Here is a 21,083-nt window from a genome sequence, read left to right as displayed (position 1 = left end):
CTTCCTTCTCCTGTACAAATGTTCCACTGATTAGCTGAGTTTGATACTGAGATGAAATGCACAAGTAAAACCAAACCAAACCTTACTTGAGCCTTGATGCACCCTCACCTCCACCTTATCGTTTCTGAGCAGTACCTTTTGTTTCCCTAAGAAGAGACCATTAGGTGTTTTGGGCTGGGAGAGAAGAGGAATGCCACCCAGAATTCACTTAGGCACATTCACATGAAACTCTGTATGAAGTTCCACGGGGTCTCAGGATCCTCCCAAGGTCCTCTGTGGACCCCAGGCTAAGAATGTGAAGGGCCTCAGAGAAAAAGAGGCAAAAGGTGAACATCCTTTTTTCCTGGGTCTCATTTTGTTATCATCGGCAGTGAAACCGATGGGGGAAAGATTAATGGCTCTGGTTCTGGAGCCAGACTGACTGGGCGTTGAATCCTGCCCCACCTACCCACCGGCCTTGTCAGTTTCACTATCTGTAAAATAAAGATGGCGATTGTACCTAACTCAGAGGATCTTTGTGAGGATTTAATTCATCTAACGCACTTAGAATAGGGCCTGGCACTGGTAAGAGTTCAATGTATACTTGTGCTTTTACCTTTCCATGGCATTCCAAGTTGAAATTCTGGTTTCATTTTCCCAAAGAATTGTAGCCTTGCTACGATGTGGTAAGGTCTATGGCCCTATTAGCACATTGTTGGATGGCAGATTCACGGCACCGTAAAAAGGCTTTTGAGGACTGACCCAGGAATCTAACCACCATCTGTGTGTACCATTGTTTCCAGGAGGAAATATACACAATGCTTGAAGCATCAGACCTGCAAATCAAATTTCAGACCACAACTCATTCCTAGACTGAAGTCTGTGTCATTCATCACATTATTGAGATCAAGATGAAGATGGAAAGGAAGAGTATGGAGCAGCTACTGGCTGGTTACGGGACAGGATACGGTGCCTTTATTATATTATTTCATCCTCACAAGGAATTAATATAACTATCGTTTTACAGATTTGAGGTATTTCACGATGTGCCAAAGATCATAAAACCCATCAGAAGCACTCCTGGGATTTGAACCCTGCTCTCTGGGCTCCAGTGCGTGCTGTACCATGCTATCTGAGGGAGTCTCACCTAGAGGCTTTTCCTTATTCAAAATGAGTTCTTGCTTTGTTTTGATGCCATCATCACTCTGTGAAGAAGAAAAAAAAAAGAATAATTACAGCGAGGCTTGGTCATATTGCATTTCATAAGGCCTTGTTGGATTTCCCAGATAAACTGCAATCATGGATCTAAAATGCAAGCCAGGGATGGTGGGGGAGGGGGCAAAACAGGACGTCGCTGAGGCACCTTTTGAGCACAAACCTGAAGGAAGCAGGAAAGTGAGGATCCCTGAGAAAGAATTTCCCAGGAGGAGGGAAGAGCAGGTGCAAAGGCCCTGGGATAAGAATATGCCTGGCACGTGAAGACCAGAGTAGCTAAGTGGAGTCCGGGAGGCCGGCCAGGAAGTGACGTCAGAGAGTACCTCTGGGGAGGCAGGTTCTGTAGATCCTTCTGGGCTGTGGCAAGGGCTTAGCTTTTGCTTGAGTGGGATGGGAGCCCACTGGAGAGTTCTGAACAGAGGAAAGGTGTGCTCTGCTCCACTTTTTAGAAGGCTCAATCCTGCGGCCGTGTTGGGAATAGACAAGCACCGAAGCAATGAGAGCGTTTCAGGAGCTATCGAAATAATATAGGTGAGAGATGATGAAGGTGTGGATCAGGATGGTAACCATGGAGTTGGTGAGAAGTGTTTGGAGTCTGGATATATTTTAAAGAGAAAACCAGAAAAAAAGATCTAATGGTTTAGACATGGATTATGAGAAGTGTCAAGCGTAATAATAAGTTTTCTGCCTAAGCAGCTGGAGAGACAGTGATACCATTTGCTGAGATGGGCAAGGAGGCAATCTTATGGGCAAAATTAAACCTGAGAGTTTAATTTTGGACATACTAAGCTGAGGGGATATTGGCACCCAACTGGAGATACCAAGTAGGTAGTAGATACGTGAGTGTGGAGTTCGGGGGACAGGTGTGAGAAGGAGACACAGAGTTTGGAGTCATTGGCATGCAGAGAACATTAAAACCATGACCCCAGATGAAAGCATCAAGAAAGTGAGTAGAATGTGGAGAAAAAGGAACCCTCCTACACTGTTGGTGGGAATGTAAATTGGTGCAGCCGCTATGGAGAGCAATAGGAGGTTCCTTAGAAAAACTAAAAAATAGTGTTGCCATATGATCCTGCAATCCCACTCCTGGGCATATATCCAGAGAAAACTCTAATCTGAAAAGATACATACACCCCAATGTTCACTGCAGCACTATTTACAATAGCCAAGACACGGAATCTACCTAAGTGTCCATCAACAGATGAATGGATAAAGAAGACGTGATATAGGTGTGGAATATTACTCAGGCATATAAAAGAATGAAATAATGCCATTTGCAGCAACATGGATGGACCTAGAGATTATCATACTAAGGGAAGTGTGTCAGAAAGAGAAGGACAAATATCATATGATATCACTTACATGTGGAATCTAAAACAATGATACAAACGAACTTATTTACAAAACAGAAACAGACTCACAGACTTAGAGAAAGGACTTATGGTCACCAGAGGGGACGGGGCAGGGGGGGTGGGGGACAAATTAGGAGTTTGGGATTAACAGATACACACTACTATGTATAAAACAGATAAACAACAAGGACCTACTGTATAGCACAGGGAACTCTACTCAAAGTCTTATAATAACCTATAATGGAAAGGAATCTGAAAAAGAATATATATATGTATACATATATATATGTAAAACTGAATCACTTTGCTGTATACCTGAAGCTAACACAACATTGTAAATTAACTATGTAAACTAAACTAAAATATGTAAATTATTACTTCAATTTAAAAAAAGGTTATTGGGAAAAAAAAAAAGAAAGTGAGTATAGGTAGGGAAGAGGCCAAGGACTGCTAATGTCGATCTATATGCTTTTTCTCCATCAAAGAGGCCATAGGAGAGGATGCGCTGAGTTAGAAAAGATCTCCAGTATGGCTTAGTCCAAGATCCTGGTTTTTGCAGTCAGGTCATCTAAGCTCCAAGAGATGAAGTGACTCATCCAAGGCCACACAGCTAATGCTGGTAATGTTGAGACAAGAACCCAGCGCTTCTGATGCCAAGTCTATGAAATTTTGTCATTGCAGTTGCCTAGAGAGTGACGGACGCTCAAAGTGCCAGAAGGACAGAGGGGAGGTGGTAGAGAAGAAAACGGGACGTACACAAACTCACCCCCAGAAAGCCATTCCAGCCCTCAGTGATCATGAAGAAGGAGAAGAGCCAGAGCGTAGGAACTCTCATCTTCCCCTGGTCCCTCCTGGTTCTGGACAGGACATGAACAGCTGGAGTCACAGTCTGTGACTAGACGTGTGCGCCATGCAAGGCTGAGGCACAAAAACAAGTCATTCAAGCCAAAATTTTTAAATGCACATGGAGCTAAAGCCTAGATGGGCTCATCAGAAGCCCTGAGCATTTGGTTATTTTTTTGCACCAGAGACACCATCACTTCCACTCCCACTGCAGAACTAGTGAATTTTTCTCTTTATAAACCTACTAGAAAATTTCTCCAGAACTCTCTTCTAAGTTTAAGTTTGATCTAAGTGATCAAATTTGACTCAACACAGGCTATTTTAAAATCATGGCTTGCTTAACTTTGCAGCTGGGTGCATTTAATATCCAGGCTTTTATATTTCACTGAGGTTTTCTTTTCATCTCAGTAAAGACAAGCATTCAAACAACCAAGGACCCTAGAACCATTAATATAAAGATAGACTCTGAGTATTTCAGCATAAAAATAATAGTGAACCAATCCAGCAAATTTCCTTCTTCATAGTTCATGTAATTAGCAACCAACTGTCCTCAAGTTCATGGGTATCTTAGAAGAATTTAGACAAAACTCAGCCCATAGTCATGGTCACAAGATTTAATCATTTACAGACAGGTTATTTGGGGGCAATGAAAAAAATCACGAGTTAGAACTGTTCTGTCCAATGTAGTAGCCACTAGCCACATGTGACAGTCTAATTTTAATTAGAATAAATTTAATTTTAATTAGAATAAAATGAAATGAAAAACTCAATTTCTCAGTCATACTAGCCACATTTCCAGTGCTCAATAACCACATGTGGCTAGTGGTTACCATGTTAGGCAGTATAGACACAGAACACTTCCATCATTGCCAAAAGTTTTATTAGGCATGGAATATTATTCAGCCTTCAAAAAGAAAAAAATTCTGTCACGTGCTATGAACATGGATGAACCTTAAGGGCATTATGTTAAATGACATAAGCCAATCACAAAATGGCAAGTACTATATGATTCCACTTATATGAGGATCTAAAGAAGTCAGACTCATAGAAATAGAAAAAAGAATGCAGTTGCCAGGGACTGGGAGGAGGGGGTAAAGGAGAGTTGTTATTCAGTGGGTATAGAGTTTCAATTTTGCCAAAAGAAAAAGTTCTAGAAATCTGTGGCACAACAGTGTGAATATATTTAACACTGCTGAACTTTACACTTAAAAATGGCTAAGGTGGTACGTTTTATGTTGTGTGGGGTTTTGTTAACAAAATTTTTTTTAAAGTTTTATTGGCCAGTATTGACAGAACATGAAGGAATACTTCCCTGTGGCCTTCTTCATAGTTGATGTGGTTAGCAACAAATTGTCCTCAAGTTCATGGTTATCTCAGAATAATTTAGACAAAAGTCCATAGTCATGGTCATAAAATTCCCTTTCTCTTTACATCTCCATAGGAAAAGATGAAGAGCTATGATTCCCAAGCTCAATAACCCACCATGGGAATAAGTGCCTGGGGTCAGCAGCACAGAAGCCCAGGGTTGGTTCTCCAGCCCTTACCTTGCTTCCTGGGTGCACTTTAAACTTCACACACGCCCTGCCATCCCAGCAGTACGGCCTCAGGCTTTGCTCTCTGATCTACAAGAAAAGAGAACAGGTGGGGAAGGATGGAGTGAGAGGTGGGGATTAGCAGATGTAAGCTTTTATATATAGAATGGATAACAACAAGGTCCTACTGTATAGCACAGGGGACTGTATTCAATGTCCTGGGATACACCATAATGGAAAAGAATATTTTTAAAAAGAATGTATATATACCTATAACTGAATCACTTTGCTATACAGCAGAAATTAACACACCATTGTAAATCAACTATACTTCAATTTAAAAAAATATTGATTAAAAAAAAGAAAAGAGAAAAGGCGTTAGAGACAGGGTAACGACTCCCACAGATGTGGCCTACATGTCAGCAGAGATTCTTTCTAGGGCTTTCCAGGGCAGCATGAAAAATAAACCATGAGACACATACCCGTTTTGTATTTACCTTCTCCCCTTAGTGAATGGTCCTTGCATGCTCCCACCCACCTGCCTGCCAAGACTCCCCCTAAATCGACTGCTTTAACTCTCTTTGGGCAGCTGTCCAGTCTCCAGATCATTCTTCCCCATCTTGCTTCCCCAGACCTGCTCTGAGCCCTATTCCCTCTGGTCTGTGCTTTCTGCTTTCCAAAAGGGATGGATGTTTGGCTCTGGAGTGGTGTTTTTTCAAATATTTTTGACCCCATAGAAAGAAACATATTTTATAACATGAGGCTATAGATACACACATAATGAAATGTGTATATATCTGTATTATGTATATATATATATATATATATATATATATATACACACACTCACATATAATGAAAATTTTATATATATGTAAAATAACTGAACAGTTTTGTGAAATAGAACTTCTTTTTCTGTGCCCTTTGGATATTTTCTATTTGTTTTTATTTATATATTTGTTTGTTTGTTTATTGGTGAATTGCCACGTCCTGCTAAATTTATTTCCTAGTACCTTCCTGGAGTGCAGCCACATTGCAGACGGAGCTTGTGCTCTTTCCAGCCCCTTTCTCAGTTTTCCTCCACTTCCAGGGACCATTTTTAACATGATCTAACCCCTCTCTTGTGCCAGGGCCTGCTTCCAAACGGGAGGCCTGGCCCTCATATGGCTCTTTCTCTCCATCTCTCTCTCTTTGAAAAATCTCCTTCTCGCATGTGGCATCCAGGCCTGAGGCTGCAAACCCAACGTGAGGAGGCCTGGGTGACAGCTCCAAGCTTTGTGAGGAAACTCTCATCCTCTCAGCCTGTTTATTCTCTCTTCTTCCCATACTGGAGGGTGGAGCCTGGGCTGTCTCCTTGGACTGGCTAGAAATGGTAAAGTGGAACTTAGAATCAGGGTTTCAGACCAGTGATTCCCAGTCATGAATAGTCGGACTATGAAAAAGGAGGAGGAGGAGCTGGGAAGGAGACAAGGAAACACTTAGGGGCTCATTTGAAAATAATGGTGCCCCCATCCCACAGTAAACCTACTAAATCTTATGCAGATCAGGCACAGCCATGTGCGTTATTAAAGCTTCCCAAGTGACGCTGACCCCCAGACAGCTTTGAGAGCTGTTATTCTAGACTGCTTCTAGGAGAGGGAAAAAGAGTTCTGCCCCGAGGCTAATACTGTGACTTGAATTCTCCTTTGGAGTTTGGGACCAAACGTCAAATTTATCAAAATGTTTTCTTTGCTTCCTTGGTGCACTCAGCTCCCTCTGGGGTAGGGTTGGAAGACTGACTTTCAGATAAATAACAAATAATTTTTTAGTGTAAGTATGTGCCACACAATATTTGGGACACTATTCATTGTCCAGAATTACAGCTGTTTTTCTGAAATTCGAATTTAACTGGGCTGTATTTGACAACTAATCAAAAGGAGGAAAATCGTATCTCCAGGTGCATGGGTCAAAACAGGCTCCGTGGCTAGCCTGCAAAGGCTTCGGGTCCTGGAGTTTATCAACCAGATGCCTTTTGACATTTTTTTAGGCTTTCTATGCCTCGGTTTGCTCATCTATAAGATGGGGAAAGTCGTATCTAATTCAGAGGTTTTTCGGAGAATTGAATGAGTAATTGAGTATAGAGGACTCAGAACAACGCCTGACAGGTGGTGAGCCTCAACGATCGATAGCTGCTAATATTAGTACGACTAGCATTTCAATCTCACCACCAGTTTTTGTAGTTACTTGTTGGATTGTGTCAGAATTTGACTTCAATCTGAGTCAAATTAACTGATCAAATAAAAGGTGCTCCTGGGTTGACGGCTAGCACTGTATAAATGGAGGGATCCCAGCTTCGAGGTAGTAAAAATACATTTTTACAGTAACTCAGTTATCTGACTCTAAAGAGGGTCAAGAAATATTGTGTGTGTGTGTGTGTGTGTGTGTGTTGAGGAGGTGTAATCTTAAATCCAACTTAACTTTGCCTTCACTAGAGGCAAACCCCGTGGTATTTTCAGCACATCCCTTCTAAGCTGGAAGGGTCCTGATTATCTAAAAAAATATTCTCAGAATCCATGTTCCCTTGCCATAGACGAGAAGCTGTTTTTGTCATCAGAGTGTGTGTGCTTGCTTACAACACACGTCTCTCTGTGCAGCTGGGGGCCAGCGAAGCCTGACCTACAGCTGTGTTGGCCCCGGCGTCCATGGGAAGGCTTGGCCGTGGTGGGACTCCCCTCATTTCCTTGAATTCATTCAAGTGAATTCATTCCTGATAATCCCTGTCCTTCAGTTTTTAGAGAACAATCATTAGAATTTGCTATTACGCCTCTGGAGACAGCTGCCCATTGTCTCCTCAATCTTCCAGTTATGTATTTATGGATCCAAATATCATTTATTTATATCAACAGCTGTCTCCTTATCAACAGTGGTGCTTAACTGGCACTGCTCTCACCTACATTTTCCAGCATTTTTAGCAACATTCTATTCTTAGGCAGAGTTAAACTCTTGGGCTGTTTTCCTGGCATCAATATTTATGGGATTATGTTTCTTCCTCTATAAATAGAAGAATTCCCAGTAGAACTGTCACCCTCCTCTCTGCCTTGGATTCACATGTGCACACATGCATAACACACACACACACACACACACACACACACACAAATGGAAAGAACAGATCTCCAGCTGGGATCTGAAAGAAATCAGGATTCAAACAGAACTGATTAATAGGCAGAGGACCTTTAAAATCTTGGTGTTATTTTACCTCTTATTTTATAAGTTTTTGGTCACATTTTCATTGGGATCTGCCTTTGTATGGGAGTCCTTGGGCCATTTGCCTTTGAGAAGAGTTTCTTTGCATTCCTTTCAGTAGGCAGATATGGTAGAGAAGACAGGTGGGAATGTAGGTGGGAGACAGAAAAGATAACCAGTGTCATATATGGAAAAATGTTTGGTGGTTTGGTAATTTTTATGAGCTAGACCAACTTCTTTTGGAAGGACTCTAAAGTTATTTAAAAGTTCAGTGAGTGTCTGTACAAACATGTGTTCCCAGTAAAATTTTAAACACATATTTTATATTTCAGCATGTTTTTAGTGTGTTCATGTTGAATAAACTTAGTGGGAAGAGACCTAGATGAATTAGACCCTAACTTCAGCAGTGTCCCTTATCTGCTAGAATTTGTGAAAGTTAAAAAGAAAACTTGCTGGACTCAGTTTCCTTTTCTATAAAGTAAGCAAGAAAATAGGGTGCACTCAGATCTGTTCACATTCAGATTCCATTATTATATGCCCATTTCCCAGTTTCTATTTGTATATGTAATTGTTCTTTTCATTAGTGTCTGCCAGTCATCACATCTGAGCCTAGAAAGATTAAATTTTTTTTTACTGGACTCTGTTCCTGTGTCCTCTTCACACTGATTATTCTCATTCCTGAACATCTTTTGAGATGGGCTGAGAACCTGATAAGAATTAAGCCCTTCGGTTGAGAATAGCGGTAGGTTTTTTAAGAACTACGGAGTTATAAGGCTGGAAGAGACAAAAGGAATTACTTAGCTAAGTTGTCCCTTTCCTTGCGACACTTTACCAATCTGCTAAACTTTGATTTGTCCAATCACTTGTGTATCGAGAGCCTTGTGTATTGAGCGCCTCCAATTTCCCAGGCAGGGTGTTCGTGCCACCCACTTGGGGAAACTCCAAGAGCCATGATCAGACCTACTTTTGAAAACAACTGCCGGGTTGCTGGAGTCTCTCTGTTCCAAGGGCCCTGTTTAAACTCTCCGATGTTTCATTGAATGGATCTCCCTTCGGAGTCCAGTTTGTGACCATGCCTCTTATCTGATTCTTTTCCATCCAAAAATTGAGATACATTTTTGACGAGGCCCTCTGTCCTTTGCCACGAATCGGAACTTCAGCTAGAGAGCATTTCTCCTGTTGCTGGTGCTGTCAGCCTAGCTCAGCTGTCTGCTTCCTCCTCACAAGGATTCTGTTTTTTTTTAAATTCATTTATCTCTGCTTTGTTTCTTAGAAGAGATACAGAATGACTTGTCATTCTTAGCTCGTCACCCAATACTGCTTCGGGTGTACTGGTTGAGTTTATCACTCACAGACAAGTCTAGCTCAATTCTGTTGTAAAAAGCCTGACCGCCAGCCTCAAGGGTTGGCTCTATTCCAACCCCCTGTAACTGAGGATTTGCTCCTGTCACTCATGGTTCAGTAGAACACAAGTTACCACCAAGCCCTTAAAGCGTGATTAACGGCATTCCAGAAAAGGTGCCAAGCTCTTTCTTCAGCCAAGACTTCAGCTTAGCAACTGGGGACCCAGCCTTCCTGGAATCCCCAGGTCATTGTTTCCCAGCTTCCCCACTCGAATTTGCTTACTGACAATCAGTAAAGCCCAGAGAATTTGACCTTCCTCTTGGACTGTTTGCTTGAAAAAAGTACCAGAACCGCACTCAAGGGCGGGGATATTTACATAAGAAGAAATAGGATAATTCTTTCTCATTTACAAAATGCTTTCATATGTATTGCTTTAATTATTTTGGCAATTAAGTGGGAATTATTTTGGTTTTACACTTGTGTAAAATGAGGAGGGTAAACCTAAATTCTAAATAAAAAGAATGTATTGACTATTTCCTTAAGTTTCTCTCCCCCAAAGAACCTGTTATTTCTATTGGACTCTGGGCCCAGTTCATTTTGTTGCTTGGGCCATGATTTTAATAGAGTCATGATTATTAACATGATCCCCATCTGAGTTCCTGACAATTAAGCTTTCTTTATTCAGGAAAAAGAAGAATATATGTTTCAAAGCTATCCTCCTAACAATGTGAGTGTCACCAGTGTCCAAGGAAACTCAGCTCTTCAAGGGAGAAAGCACAATTCGTCAGGCCTACTGGAAAGAACCTACAGAACAGGTTTTGTGGGGTCTTCATGGGTGAAAGGTCAGATTAAGGACGTTACAAACTGTTCTTGCGTGATCTATTTTTAAATAAGAGTAAAACAATATCTGACTTTTCATTCAGTGCTCACACTGCTAAACCTCAATTGTTTCAAGTCTACCAAAAAACACTCATTCTTTAAGCTTCCCTAAGCATATTAACAGTGTTTTCATCATCATTTCCTAATAAGTAAAAGCACATTTTCCAATCATGTTCCCCAAATGATTTTTCTAGAAATAAAGCCAGTTGCCTGGCATTCTACCTATCCTGCAAATATCGTGCCAATCCACACTCAAAAACCTTCTGGGCTTCACGTTATGTACAGACGAAAATCTAACACATTATCAGGGCAAATTTGTTATTTAGACTCCTATAATCTGCCTCAAATGTTCCTTCTGTTAACCTTCTTCTTGTGCATCTTTAATTCCAGGTTATTACATTTTGAGTTTTGATAGACATGGCCAAATGGCCCTCCTAATTTGTACCATTTACAGTCCCTGGTAAGGTGTAGAAATGCCTGTTTCATCACACTGGCCCCAACATCTTTTTAATATTTGCCAAACTGACAGGCAAATATTTATCTAATTGCTTTAATTTTTATGCCTTTGATTATTAATAAAATGAAGCATTTTTTCAGATGTTTAGTGGTCATTTATATATATTTTTTTCTGGCTTGACTATTTAAGTCATTGTCCTAAGTGTCTCTATTGGAATGTTCACCTATTTCTTAAGAACTGCTTCTAGGAGCTCATCATAGCATGGATATCAGCTCTTTGTCACTTGTGTTATAAATATGTGCTTATCATTTGTCTTTGGTCTTTAACTTTTTACGTTGTCCTGTTCGGCACAAAAGTTTAAGACATTCGTCAATGAATGTCTCTGTCAATCCTTTCCATTATGGATTTTAAATTGGGGTCAGGCTAAGAATTTTTTTTCTATAAAAAGATGGTAAACATATCCTCCTATATTATCTTCTAACACTTCTTTAAGGGAGTTAGTTCATTTGTTTGTTATATACTTTTAAATTCTCAGTCCTTCTGGAGTTATCTTAGGTTTCAGTATAAAATAGGGGTTTACTTTCATTTTCCTCCAAATGAATAACCAGTTACACTAACTACATTTCTTGACTAAACCATTCTTTATCAAGACCACCTGTAAAATTCTTTATCAATTTTAAAGGTGCACATGGTCATATAATAAAATTCTAACCTAAATATTTTTTAAATTCTATGCTATCTGTGTCTTTTCTTTTGCTAGTTACTTGCTTAATTGGCATCTTGGTCGACAATGTAGAAGAGTGTTATACGCCTAAGAAATATGTCTTTCTCTTCTTAGAAATAATTAGCCCGATTCTCTTAAGAGATTAAGCATAGGAATGTCTTTAAGCGAAATTAGGCTAACGTACAAACACAAGTGTGAAAGGTCGTCATGGAAAATATAATCTGCTTAATACAAAACCTCTTTACCCAAAACTTTGCAGGTGTGAATCTGTTCTGTTGTGACAAAGCTGTCCTGACACCACAAATTTAGAGTAAATGCCTGCTTATCCCTAATAATAAAGGAATTCTTATGATCAGGTTTTTAAAAATTTTGTCTTATGAGAAAGAAGCAACTGATAAGGAAATTATCTTCAAGACTTTATTTAAAGTCTTTAATTTAAAAGACTTTCTTTAAAACAAAACAAAAAAAACCCACTAGCGTTTCCATGGTTTGTGGGCCTCTGGGGATTAAAGACTGACGTTCTCACTGAGAACCCAGAGACACGATGAAGACCAGATAACCTTCAACAAGATTTAACTATATTTTGCACATTTTAGGGCTACATACCTCATGGCTGTTCACCTCTTTGCATTTCATTCTTTCAACCGACTGTGCATGGGAAATTTACTATAATTCTAGGAAATGCCAGGGCACTTTCACACTTATTAATTCTTATGGATTTTTGGCCTCAACATGCCAGAGCCCAGGTTTTCAGCTGCCGTCGAACTGGAGCCTTGATGAGATTATCTGTGGCTTGCTGGGGAGGGGGCGTGGTAAGAAGCCCCGCCCACCCCCCCGCCCCGCCCGGTTCTGTGTACTACAGTGGTGGAATTCAGCAAGGCTAGAACCAGCTGGGCATGGGAGAGAGGATGATGATCTAGATCTTTTGCACCATCCCTCCAGGTTCCTAAGATTATTTTCATAGCTCTCAAGACCGTGTATCCAGTCCAGAACTATGGAGACCTTGACATCCTGTAAGCATGTCTCTGCTCAGACACACTCTATGTAGCTATGGGTATTCCCTGCCAAAGACCTTTAGAAAGAGAACAAGGCAGACTGTTGTGAAAGTGGCGGAGACATATGTTTAGATTGGGTAGAACGTGGTTTCTTAAAGAGCGGCCGTAAGCAAAACTCTGAATTCAGTGACACTGTCCTAGGGATGCCATCCCTCTACTTTCTGGGTGGTTCACCCTGGGGACACACCGCTGCCCCTGCTCATGTCCTTCTGTACCCAGTACCCTCTTGCTTCATCCAGTTCACACTTGCTCCCAGCCAAAGTGCTAAAAAATGTCACTGACACCCTAGTTTGAATGAATGTGTTCACTTACTTTTCCTAGGAGGATATTTGTATCCCTTTAATTGTGGAATGAATGACACCAGAGGGCATATGGATGCCACAGTATTGTGCTCGCCTAACCCTCAGCGCCACAAGAGATAAACCCTGTGATGGGAACCCTGTCCTTGCTTTTAAAAAGGAATAAAGAAATACACTGTCTTTTTAGAGAAGCAAGACATATGTACCTTTGAGGCCTGTCGGCAACAATTTCCATCAACTTGCGGTCATGCACAGAATAGGAGTGTTTGAAAGTCAAGTTTCTAAGACTCAACACAGGCAGGTTCTCATCTGAACACTTCATGCTCATGGCTACCATTTTGCAAATCAAGTGACCAGAATAAGAAAAGCTAAATAATTTGCTCAAGGTTATGTTACTTGTTAATGGTTGAATAAAGTACTATATGTGGCTATACAATATACAATCCCTTTAAATTTGGGTTATGGTTGAATAATTAATAGTGGTTTTATTAAGAACATAACAAAAGGCTTGTGCTAATACTCTGATAAATTATAGAATGTACTTTTATCTGTTTTTGTTACTTCTCTTGTCTGTAATTTCCAGCCTATGTGTGTTATTATCAGGTTTAGTTTAATGGATTTCTCCATGGAAATGCCAAAGTCATCATTTTTCCACATTTCTCCACCCTGACCTTCTTTCTATACCTCCTTTGGTAACTTCTCATTATTTAGTATCTGGCCTGGATGGAGTACATAGAATATCAGGTTTGCATAAATTAATTCTTCATGAAAAAGAAGAAAAAGGAAAAGAAAAATGACTAATTTTCAAGGACTGTCAGAAAATATAGTGTATCGCTTTATATTTATTTGGGGAGGGAGCAGAGGAAAGGATTAAAAGGGTCAGTTTGTGGATTTTTTAGAGTCCAGAGAAGGAGTTAAGGGAAGGGAAGCACTTCCTGGAAATATACCAATTAGGTCAAAGCTTAAACTAATTCATCCTAAAGTGAAAATAAACTTGATCTTATCAAGAATATTTTTATTTCAAGAGATGGCTAGGGGAAATCTATGACTAATTCATGGAAGCCGCGAGATTGACATTTTTAACAATTACCCTTGGCCGAGCCTTCTTTATTCCAGTCAATCCATCTCCCAGGCACACCCCCAAGAATAGGGGTTACCGTGTTGCAATCGATAGAGAGAAGGCTGTGCTTTGAGTCAGCAAACCTCTAGTCTGAGACTCACCAAACATCTCGATTTATATAATTACCGAGAAGCTGAACTCTGTTGTATCTGCTCATTGTTTTTTCCACTCTCTGTTCCTTTAGTTACCCTTCTTTAGGAAATGAGATATTGAAATCAGAGTTTTCCCCACGGGGAGGGGAAAATTCATCTCAGATTAACAGGTAGTAAGGATGATAGTAAGACACATTCTAAGGAATCAAATCACAGCTTTGGGGCTTACCTGTGATTCCTCCTCTCTTCACATCACAGCCCCAGTGAGCCCTTCCTCTGGGGTAACCGTGGCTCAATCACTTCTTGTTCTGTTTGGAAAGATAATCGTAATATCTGAGCCACAGGAGCTCGCTGGCAGGCGTACAGGCCACTGATTCACCAGCAACTCCTGCAGCACGTTGCTGCCCAGTAGGCAGACAAGGCCAGAACACACCCCCTTCAAGAAGGAAGGGAGAAATACCTTTATGTTGACTCTCCCTCCCACTTAAGTCCCTATCAGGCGTGGTAAGAGGAAAGAGCTCAGAGCCCAAGACCTAATGATTCTCCCAGCACACAGAAATCACAGAAGGAAAGTGGGAGGAAAATGCTCTAGGGGAATGCAGGACACTTCTGTCCTAGATTCATGTGTCACACGATGCCACTCTGTCAAGCTTTCACATCCAGCCTCTCGACACCCAGGGTCATAGCCCATAAAGCAGAAGGAATGTAGCCTTTCATGCATAAATTTCAGCTGGGGAGAGGTGGGTCTTTCCAGTGAGGTAAGGGGAGAGGCAGATATTATTTTTCCTTTTCCCACTTTCTCACTCAAGGCTGAAGAATCAACCTGCTACTTTCCCAGACAAAGGCACCTCGGACTTCTGGGTGGAATACTATGGAATGGGGGTGGGCAAAAGAGAGCGACGGCGTGCATGCCCAGGGCAAATGCTTTCGGTATGTTCTTTGTCCTTAGAAAACCTCGTGCTAAACCTAACTTCTTTCATAAGTTTCTTTCTAAGGAGTCATCCGATTTGAAAGCTGACACTCCACATTTACCAATGACTTGAGGTAGTTGACACTTTAAACCACTCTATAACTTACAAATGATTTGAGGCGGCTTACAATACTAATGCATAAAATTACATTAGAATAGACATAAAGAAACATAAACTATAAAAGTTCTATACATAAACTATATGTATGTACATGAACTATAAAAAGGGGAAGCTATAAGAGTGGAGAGTCACAGGAATAGAGACGTAGACATAGAGGACAGACATGTGGATATGGTGGGGGGGGGAGGGAGGGTGGGATGAACTGGGAGATTAGGTTTGACATAAATACACTACCATGTGTAAAATAGATAGCTAGTGGGAACCTGCTGTATAGCACAGGGAGTTCAGCTTGGTGCTCTGTGACGACCTAGATGGGTGGGATGGGGGGGAGAGGGAGGTCCAAGAGGGAGGGGATATAGGTATACATATAGCTGATTCACTTCATTGTACAGCAGAAACTAACACAACACTGTAAAGCAATTTTACTCCAATAAAAAAAAAAAAGAGTAGAGAGTCAACTAAGAAAAAGAATGTAAATAAAAACCTATGAGGTAGTTACAGTGTTTTGTAAATTTAAAATGTAACTCTAGGGACAGAGCTTCCTAGCAATGAAATGAGGAAGCTAGTCAGATACATTGTTCTTATTATCAGAAAAGAGGAAGCATACATTTTCTCAGGAAGGACAAAATGGTCTTCAGGGCACTAAAATCTAACAGAAGTCTCTCTCTTTTTTTTTTAGAGTGAACAATATTCCCAATATATTAGGGTCCATATTTTCATTCTGAATACCTTTAGTGCCAATCAGGCCTAAACTCAATGTGATCCTCTTGTTTCCAACACCATCTGGGCCACTTGGTCCTCATCCTGTCTCTTCATGACCAGGTCTAGATCTGGTCCAGTGGAAGAGCTGTCAAGAGAACAAAGCCATTCTGACAACCTCCAATAGTTCAAGGGCATCAACCATCTCTCCTGTGTCCCCCACCAGCCTGGGTGGAATAAAGCTGATCTCATAATTTAGTCAAGTTAATTCTCTTCTCCTCATGTGCTTTTTCTGAAGGGTTCTGTCTGTTTTCAGGATCCACCAATGGTACGTGGAGACCAAATTTCCATTCAATACGAAGGGTCGAGGACTTCTAGAACTATATACTCTTACTCAGTTGATCCAATGTCTAACATTCTAGGATTAGGTACCATATTTTCAGTTCAGTGCTGCCCTTTTCCTATTGTCTGTATGAAAACGCAGGAGCTTGTAGGAACATATAAGTCACTGACATCTCAGTGGGAATGTGTCTATAAAATGGACTAATAATTTATTAATTACTTAGGGAGAAAGTAGCTATGGAATTGGGTGGGGGGCGAGGGGGAGGGGTAAGGAAACGACAGAAGAGCAGACTAAGTGGCCGATCAGTGTGGAGCTCAGCGTGGTGAGGGCTGGCAGCTCGTATGGCAGCTCTGTTATTCACTTCCAGCTCTTTTTATCATGAAGCCCAGCAGCTTCCTAGGGGCTGGCGTATAGTCCTCAGAACCAAAGGGACCCCTACAGTTTCTTATTAGATCAAAACCATTTAGCAGATACTAGAAAATTAGGCAACCAATAAACATCAGTGATTTCATGAGTACATTGATTTTGGTGAAACCCTGAATTCAAATAAATGTATGTGTTTAATAGCTAATTCCATATTTTATAGAAGGAGATCATAGTATGCCCCATATTTAGGTGGTTTCACAAAAAGGGTTACCGATGACTCACCACCAAGCCATTTAATCACCCCTTCTAGCTTCCTCCTAGTAATATGCTAACACACGCAATGTTGAATTTTTCAATATTTCCTGGTTAGGGGATGGGGCTCCCCCATCACTGCAGAGGACAAAGAGCAAAAGGAAGAAGCATGCTTTGAGCCTTGTGGTGACATTGTGACATGTCTTTGTTATGAGCCCAAGAAGAGCCACCTTCTGCGAAGGCAGAGCTGAGAAAGTGTTGCTGCTCTGGTGTGATGGTAATGCTCCTTCTACCCCCAAATCTCACTCACTAACCTATGAAGCAGAAACAAGGTTGTTCACCTGAGGGTACAAAGGCAGCTAAACCAATGCGTTTTGGTCCATCTGGTCAACTTGACATTTTTTTCTCTGGTGAACTTGACCACAGAGCTTCCTTGGCGAGTCTGGGTCCAGCATCCTGCAAATGCTGAAGAAGAACAAGAAGGAAGACCTGGGGCTGAGGAAGAGCTTCAGGCCTCCTAACTTGATCTGTTTGTTTTGGTCTGATGGCTTGGTTTCCCAGCAAAAGAGTAGAGTCACAGGAATAAGCAGCAACGAGACTGAGGCTTAGGAGAAAGGAAATAGCAAACAGAATCGTGTTACTGGAACTAGTTATCTAACTCTTATGACCTCAACAATCTTTCCCTGAGTGACAGCTGTGGGGTTGAGACATATATCTGAATATCTGAAGGATTCAGACAAATATCTGAATTTGATCAGCAGGTGGACCTGCGAAGGACATGTACCCACGCTGAGGAGTGTCCTTCCATCAGAAGTGCTGGGTATCCTTTGCGTTTGGTCTTTGAGAAGCTCTGATCCAGGGGCTGCAAACACAAAGGGCCACCTTGAATGACATGGTGATTCAAGGGAGGGATAGGTCCTGAACTGTTTCCAGTGGCTTTATTCCATAATTGTGAAAGGGTTAAATGCAATTTTAAAAATTCAGGTATAATTAGAAAAAGAAACTGAAAGGAGAAGTAAAGAGGGGAAGAGTTGACTGTAAAATGTAAATTACAGGGCTTCCCTGGTGGCGCAGTGGTTGAGAATCTGCCTGCCAATGCAGGGGACACGGGTTCGAGCCCTGGTCTGGGAAGATCCCACATGCCGCGGAGCAACTGGGCCCATGAGCCACAATTGCTGAGCCTGTGCGTCTGGAGCCTGTGCTCCGCAAGAAGAGAGGCTGCAATAGTGAGAGGCCCGCGCGCCGCGATGAAGAGTGGCCCCCGCTTGCCACAACTGGAGAAAGCCCTCGCACAGAAACGAAGACCCAACACAGCCATAAATAAATAAAAATTTTAAAAAAAAATTAAAAAAAAAAAGTAAATTACAGTGAGTAATATGGTAAGTCTTACAAATATGGTAAAACAATCAAAATTGATGTAGTCTCTTAACACTCAGAACTAGGACTTAAAGAGAGGTAGCTGGGGACTTATTGGACTGTATGAGGACAAAACTTGGTCAGTGTGACTTATGGGGAACTGTTGGGGGTAGGCAGTGTTATTGCATGATAATTGAATTGTTATTTAGCATTAAAATAAAGGACATTCAAATAAACAAGGGGAGGGTTCACAAAACGGTAGGAACTCCTTTCCCAACTACATCAGAGACAAGTGTAACAATCTACAAACCTGGGAGCTGGCCTGGACAGCAAGGGAGAAAACAAGATGACCTGTCAAGCATTAAGTATCAGCTGTCTTGACTGAGCACTAACTATGTCCCAAGGACTGTTCTGAGTCATTTCCATGTGCTTTTATATCTTCAGCAACCTGTGAGGCAGTGATCACTATCATTCCCATTTTACAGATGAGGAAAAGGAGGCACAGAGCAGTGAAGGAAATGATGGGCCAGGACACTAACACAGCCTGACTTCAAAGTCTGTTTTCTGAACCTACACTCCATTGCTTCTCTAAGACAGATGAGAAATGCAAAAAGAAGTGTCAAACACTTGCAAAATAACCAAAGAAAAGATAAAGGCAAGGCTATGTCTCAGGTGCTAATGAGACACAGCGTTCTTACCATCTAAACCTTCCATAATAAGTCAGAGAGCCACCAGAGCCCCATAGAATCCACAGTTCCATTTTATTCAAGTAGCTTCAAGTGTCATTAAATTCAAGGCTCTGGGTGCATTTAACAGGGTTGGGCAATCTTCCATCCACTGCCCTTAATCAGTTCAGAATGTACTGTGTTTGAATGCCAGAGGTAACACTGAGAAGAGAAAGCCATGGACTATAAAAGTATTGAGCTTTTTTTTACCCCTTACTCTGCCTGTCTTTAAAATGCAAATTACAGAGCACTAAAAAAAGAAAGGGAATTCCATGGCAGTGGTTAGGACTCAGTGCTTTTACTGCCAGGGCCCAGGTTTGATCCCTGGTCAGGGAACTAAGATTCTGCAGGCTGCATGGGTGTGGCCAAAATAATAATAAGAAGAAGAAAATAAGAATTATACAGCACCAAGCAGCCCACCTTTCCAAGCTCAGCAGACCCTCACTGGGCACATGAAAGACACAACCACAGGCACCAACATATCCCCTGTGTTCACGTGATACTCAGGAATTCAGATGAGCATCTGGGCAGCCTCAGTGGAGAAGTTTGTCCTGATACAGCTTACAAGAATTCTGCTTTTACTACACAGGTTCTAGAGTCCCAGACCCTTACCAGTAAGATGCATTTCTCCACCAGCCGAAAGCAGCAGAGAAAAGTAACACCAACGAGACTTCTGGAGAACGCTCATGAATCTGCTGGATTAGAGGCTAAAACCCAACAGACTGTCATTCAGTGCCCCCAAGGGTGCATTCCTGTGGATAAAAAATTCTCCCAGAACAAAATAAATCTGATTCCATCCCTAGGCATTTTTTCTTTGATATTGTGGCTGTCTTCAGCTTCTTCAAGAGGACAAACATATGTAGAAGATGTGGCCTGAGATTAAGGCATTCTTTTTTACTTAAGTATTGTTTCTTTTTAGCAAACCACAAGTTGAACCCAGGGCTCCAGAATGTCTTTTAAGCAAAGTGAGACATCTAGTGGCCAAGATTCACAACGTGGAAGAGGCCACCTGTAAACAAAATCGGGTACAAACGTTCAGCTTGCCACGAGTGCACTGGGGGACTTGGGGGGTGGGAGGGAGGTAACCTCTGAGAACCTGAGCTACTTTGTCCAAATATTTGGCAGGGATTCTATTTGCAGTGGAGTTCATTCATTCATCTATTTATTCATTCAACATACATTCATATTAAATGTCTACTAGGTACAAGATACTGTGCTAGGCCCTGGGGATCTCAAAATCTATAAATATTTCTAACTTTATAATTTAATAGAAAGGCTTGAGCTTAATAGAAAAACTAGGCCACCAACAATCAATTAAAATCCTTTGTGATATGGGCTAACCACACTATGGCTGCTCCTAGAAGAGGCACTTAAATGAATCTTTGAGGGAAAGAGGAAAACATGTCTAAACCACAGGTCTCAAACGGGCACCCTGAGGGCCCCATCTGGCTCACAGATGTGTTTGCTTGGCCCAGGCAATGTTTTTAAAACTCTGAATTAGTTGTTAACATTTAAACATCCGGGGATTTCACATGAAAATCCAGATTTCAGCTTCTTTTGAAAAATGGGCAGGTCTGACAATACTGTTTCCATATTTCTGCCTTGGTGACATTTAACTGAAGCTGAGCAGAGACTGTCCATGTTCCTGTTGCTTTCTTTCATCACAGCAAAGAATTTAATTAGTTCAATGAATTTTTGGTAGATTTTACATGAACGAGGTACAAAACTCAAAATTACAAAAATATATTCATTGGAAAATTAGTCTTCTACAACTCTTGTTCCACAGCTCACAGATCATCATCTACAAAAACACCCACCCTCACCAGTTAGGTATTGTATAAATATGTATCCCTCTCTAGCAACTTACACCAGAATCAATTTCATCTGGGTTAAAAATGTTAAAACAAAATATGAAACTATAAAGATACTAGAAGAAAACAAGGAGTTGTTGCTCTTATATCCATTAATTTGTTGATTTAATGAGAAAACCTTTCCAAAGTAAAACCATAACCCAGAATGACAAAGAGAAACAATTGGTATTTGACTATATAAAAAGGTGTGGGAGGGGATTCTTCACGGCAAAAACCACAAAAAACAGCATCCAAATATAAATAATTACTTGGAAAAATATTTCC

The 21,083-nt window shown here is 41.1% G+C and overlaps 1 protein-coding gene across 2 annotated transcripts in view; it reads right to left on the bottom strand.

The window, feature by feature from the left end:
• ADGRF1 (adhesion G protein-coupled receptor F1) overlaps nucleotides 1-14,662 on the bottom strand; it is a 38,217-nt gene extending 23,555 nt beyond the window's left edge. The window contains exons 1-5 of one of the 2 annotated variants that reach the window (XM_059938545.1): nucleotides 14,577-14,662; nucleotides 14,346-14,424; nucleotides 4,934-5,011; nucleotides 3,313-3,464; nucleotides 1,127-1,184 (exon numbers count right to left, since the gene is read on the bottom strand). In XM_059938545.1, the coding sequence (XP_059794528.1) occupies nucleotides 1,127-1,184; nucleotides 3,313-3,381 (127 nt within the window). In that variant the 5' untranslated portion in view covers nucleotides 3,382-3,464; nucleotides 4,934-5,011; nucleotides 14,346-14,424; nucleotides 14,577-14,662. Of the gene's footprint in view, nucleotides 1-1,126; nucleotides 1,185-3,312; nucleotides 3,465-4,933; nucleotides 5,012-14,345; nucleotides 14,555-14,576 lie in introns of those variants that run through there. The other variant, XM_059938544.1, reaches the window with a different exon arrangement.
• Nucleotides 14,663-21,083: the final 6,421 nt, after the last annotated feature.

The sequence above is a fragment of the Balaenoptera ricei genome, chromosome 11 (genome assembly GCF_028023285.1).
Source record: "Balaenoptera ricei isolate mBalRic1 chromosome 11, mBalRic1.hap2, whole genome shotgun sequence".
Lineage (NCBI taxonomy): Eukaryota > Metazoa > Chordata > Mammalia > Artiodactyla > Balaenopteridae > Balaenoptera > Balaenoptera ricei.
Note: the sequence above shows the minus strand (reverse complement) of the source record. Positions and strands in the feature narration are given on the sequence as shown.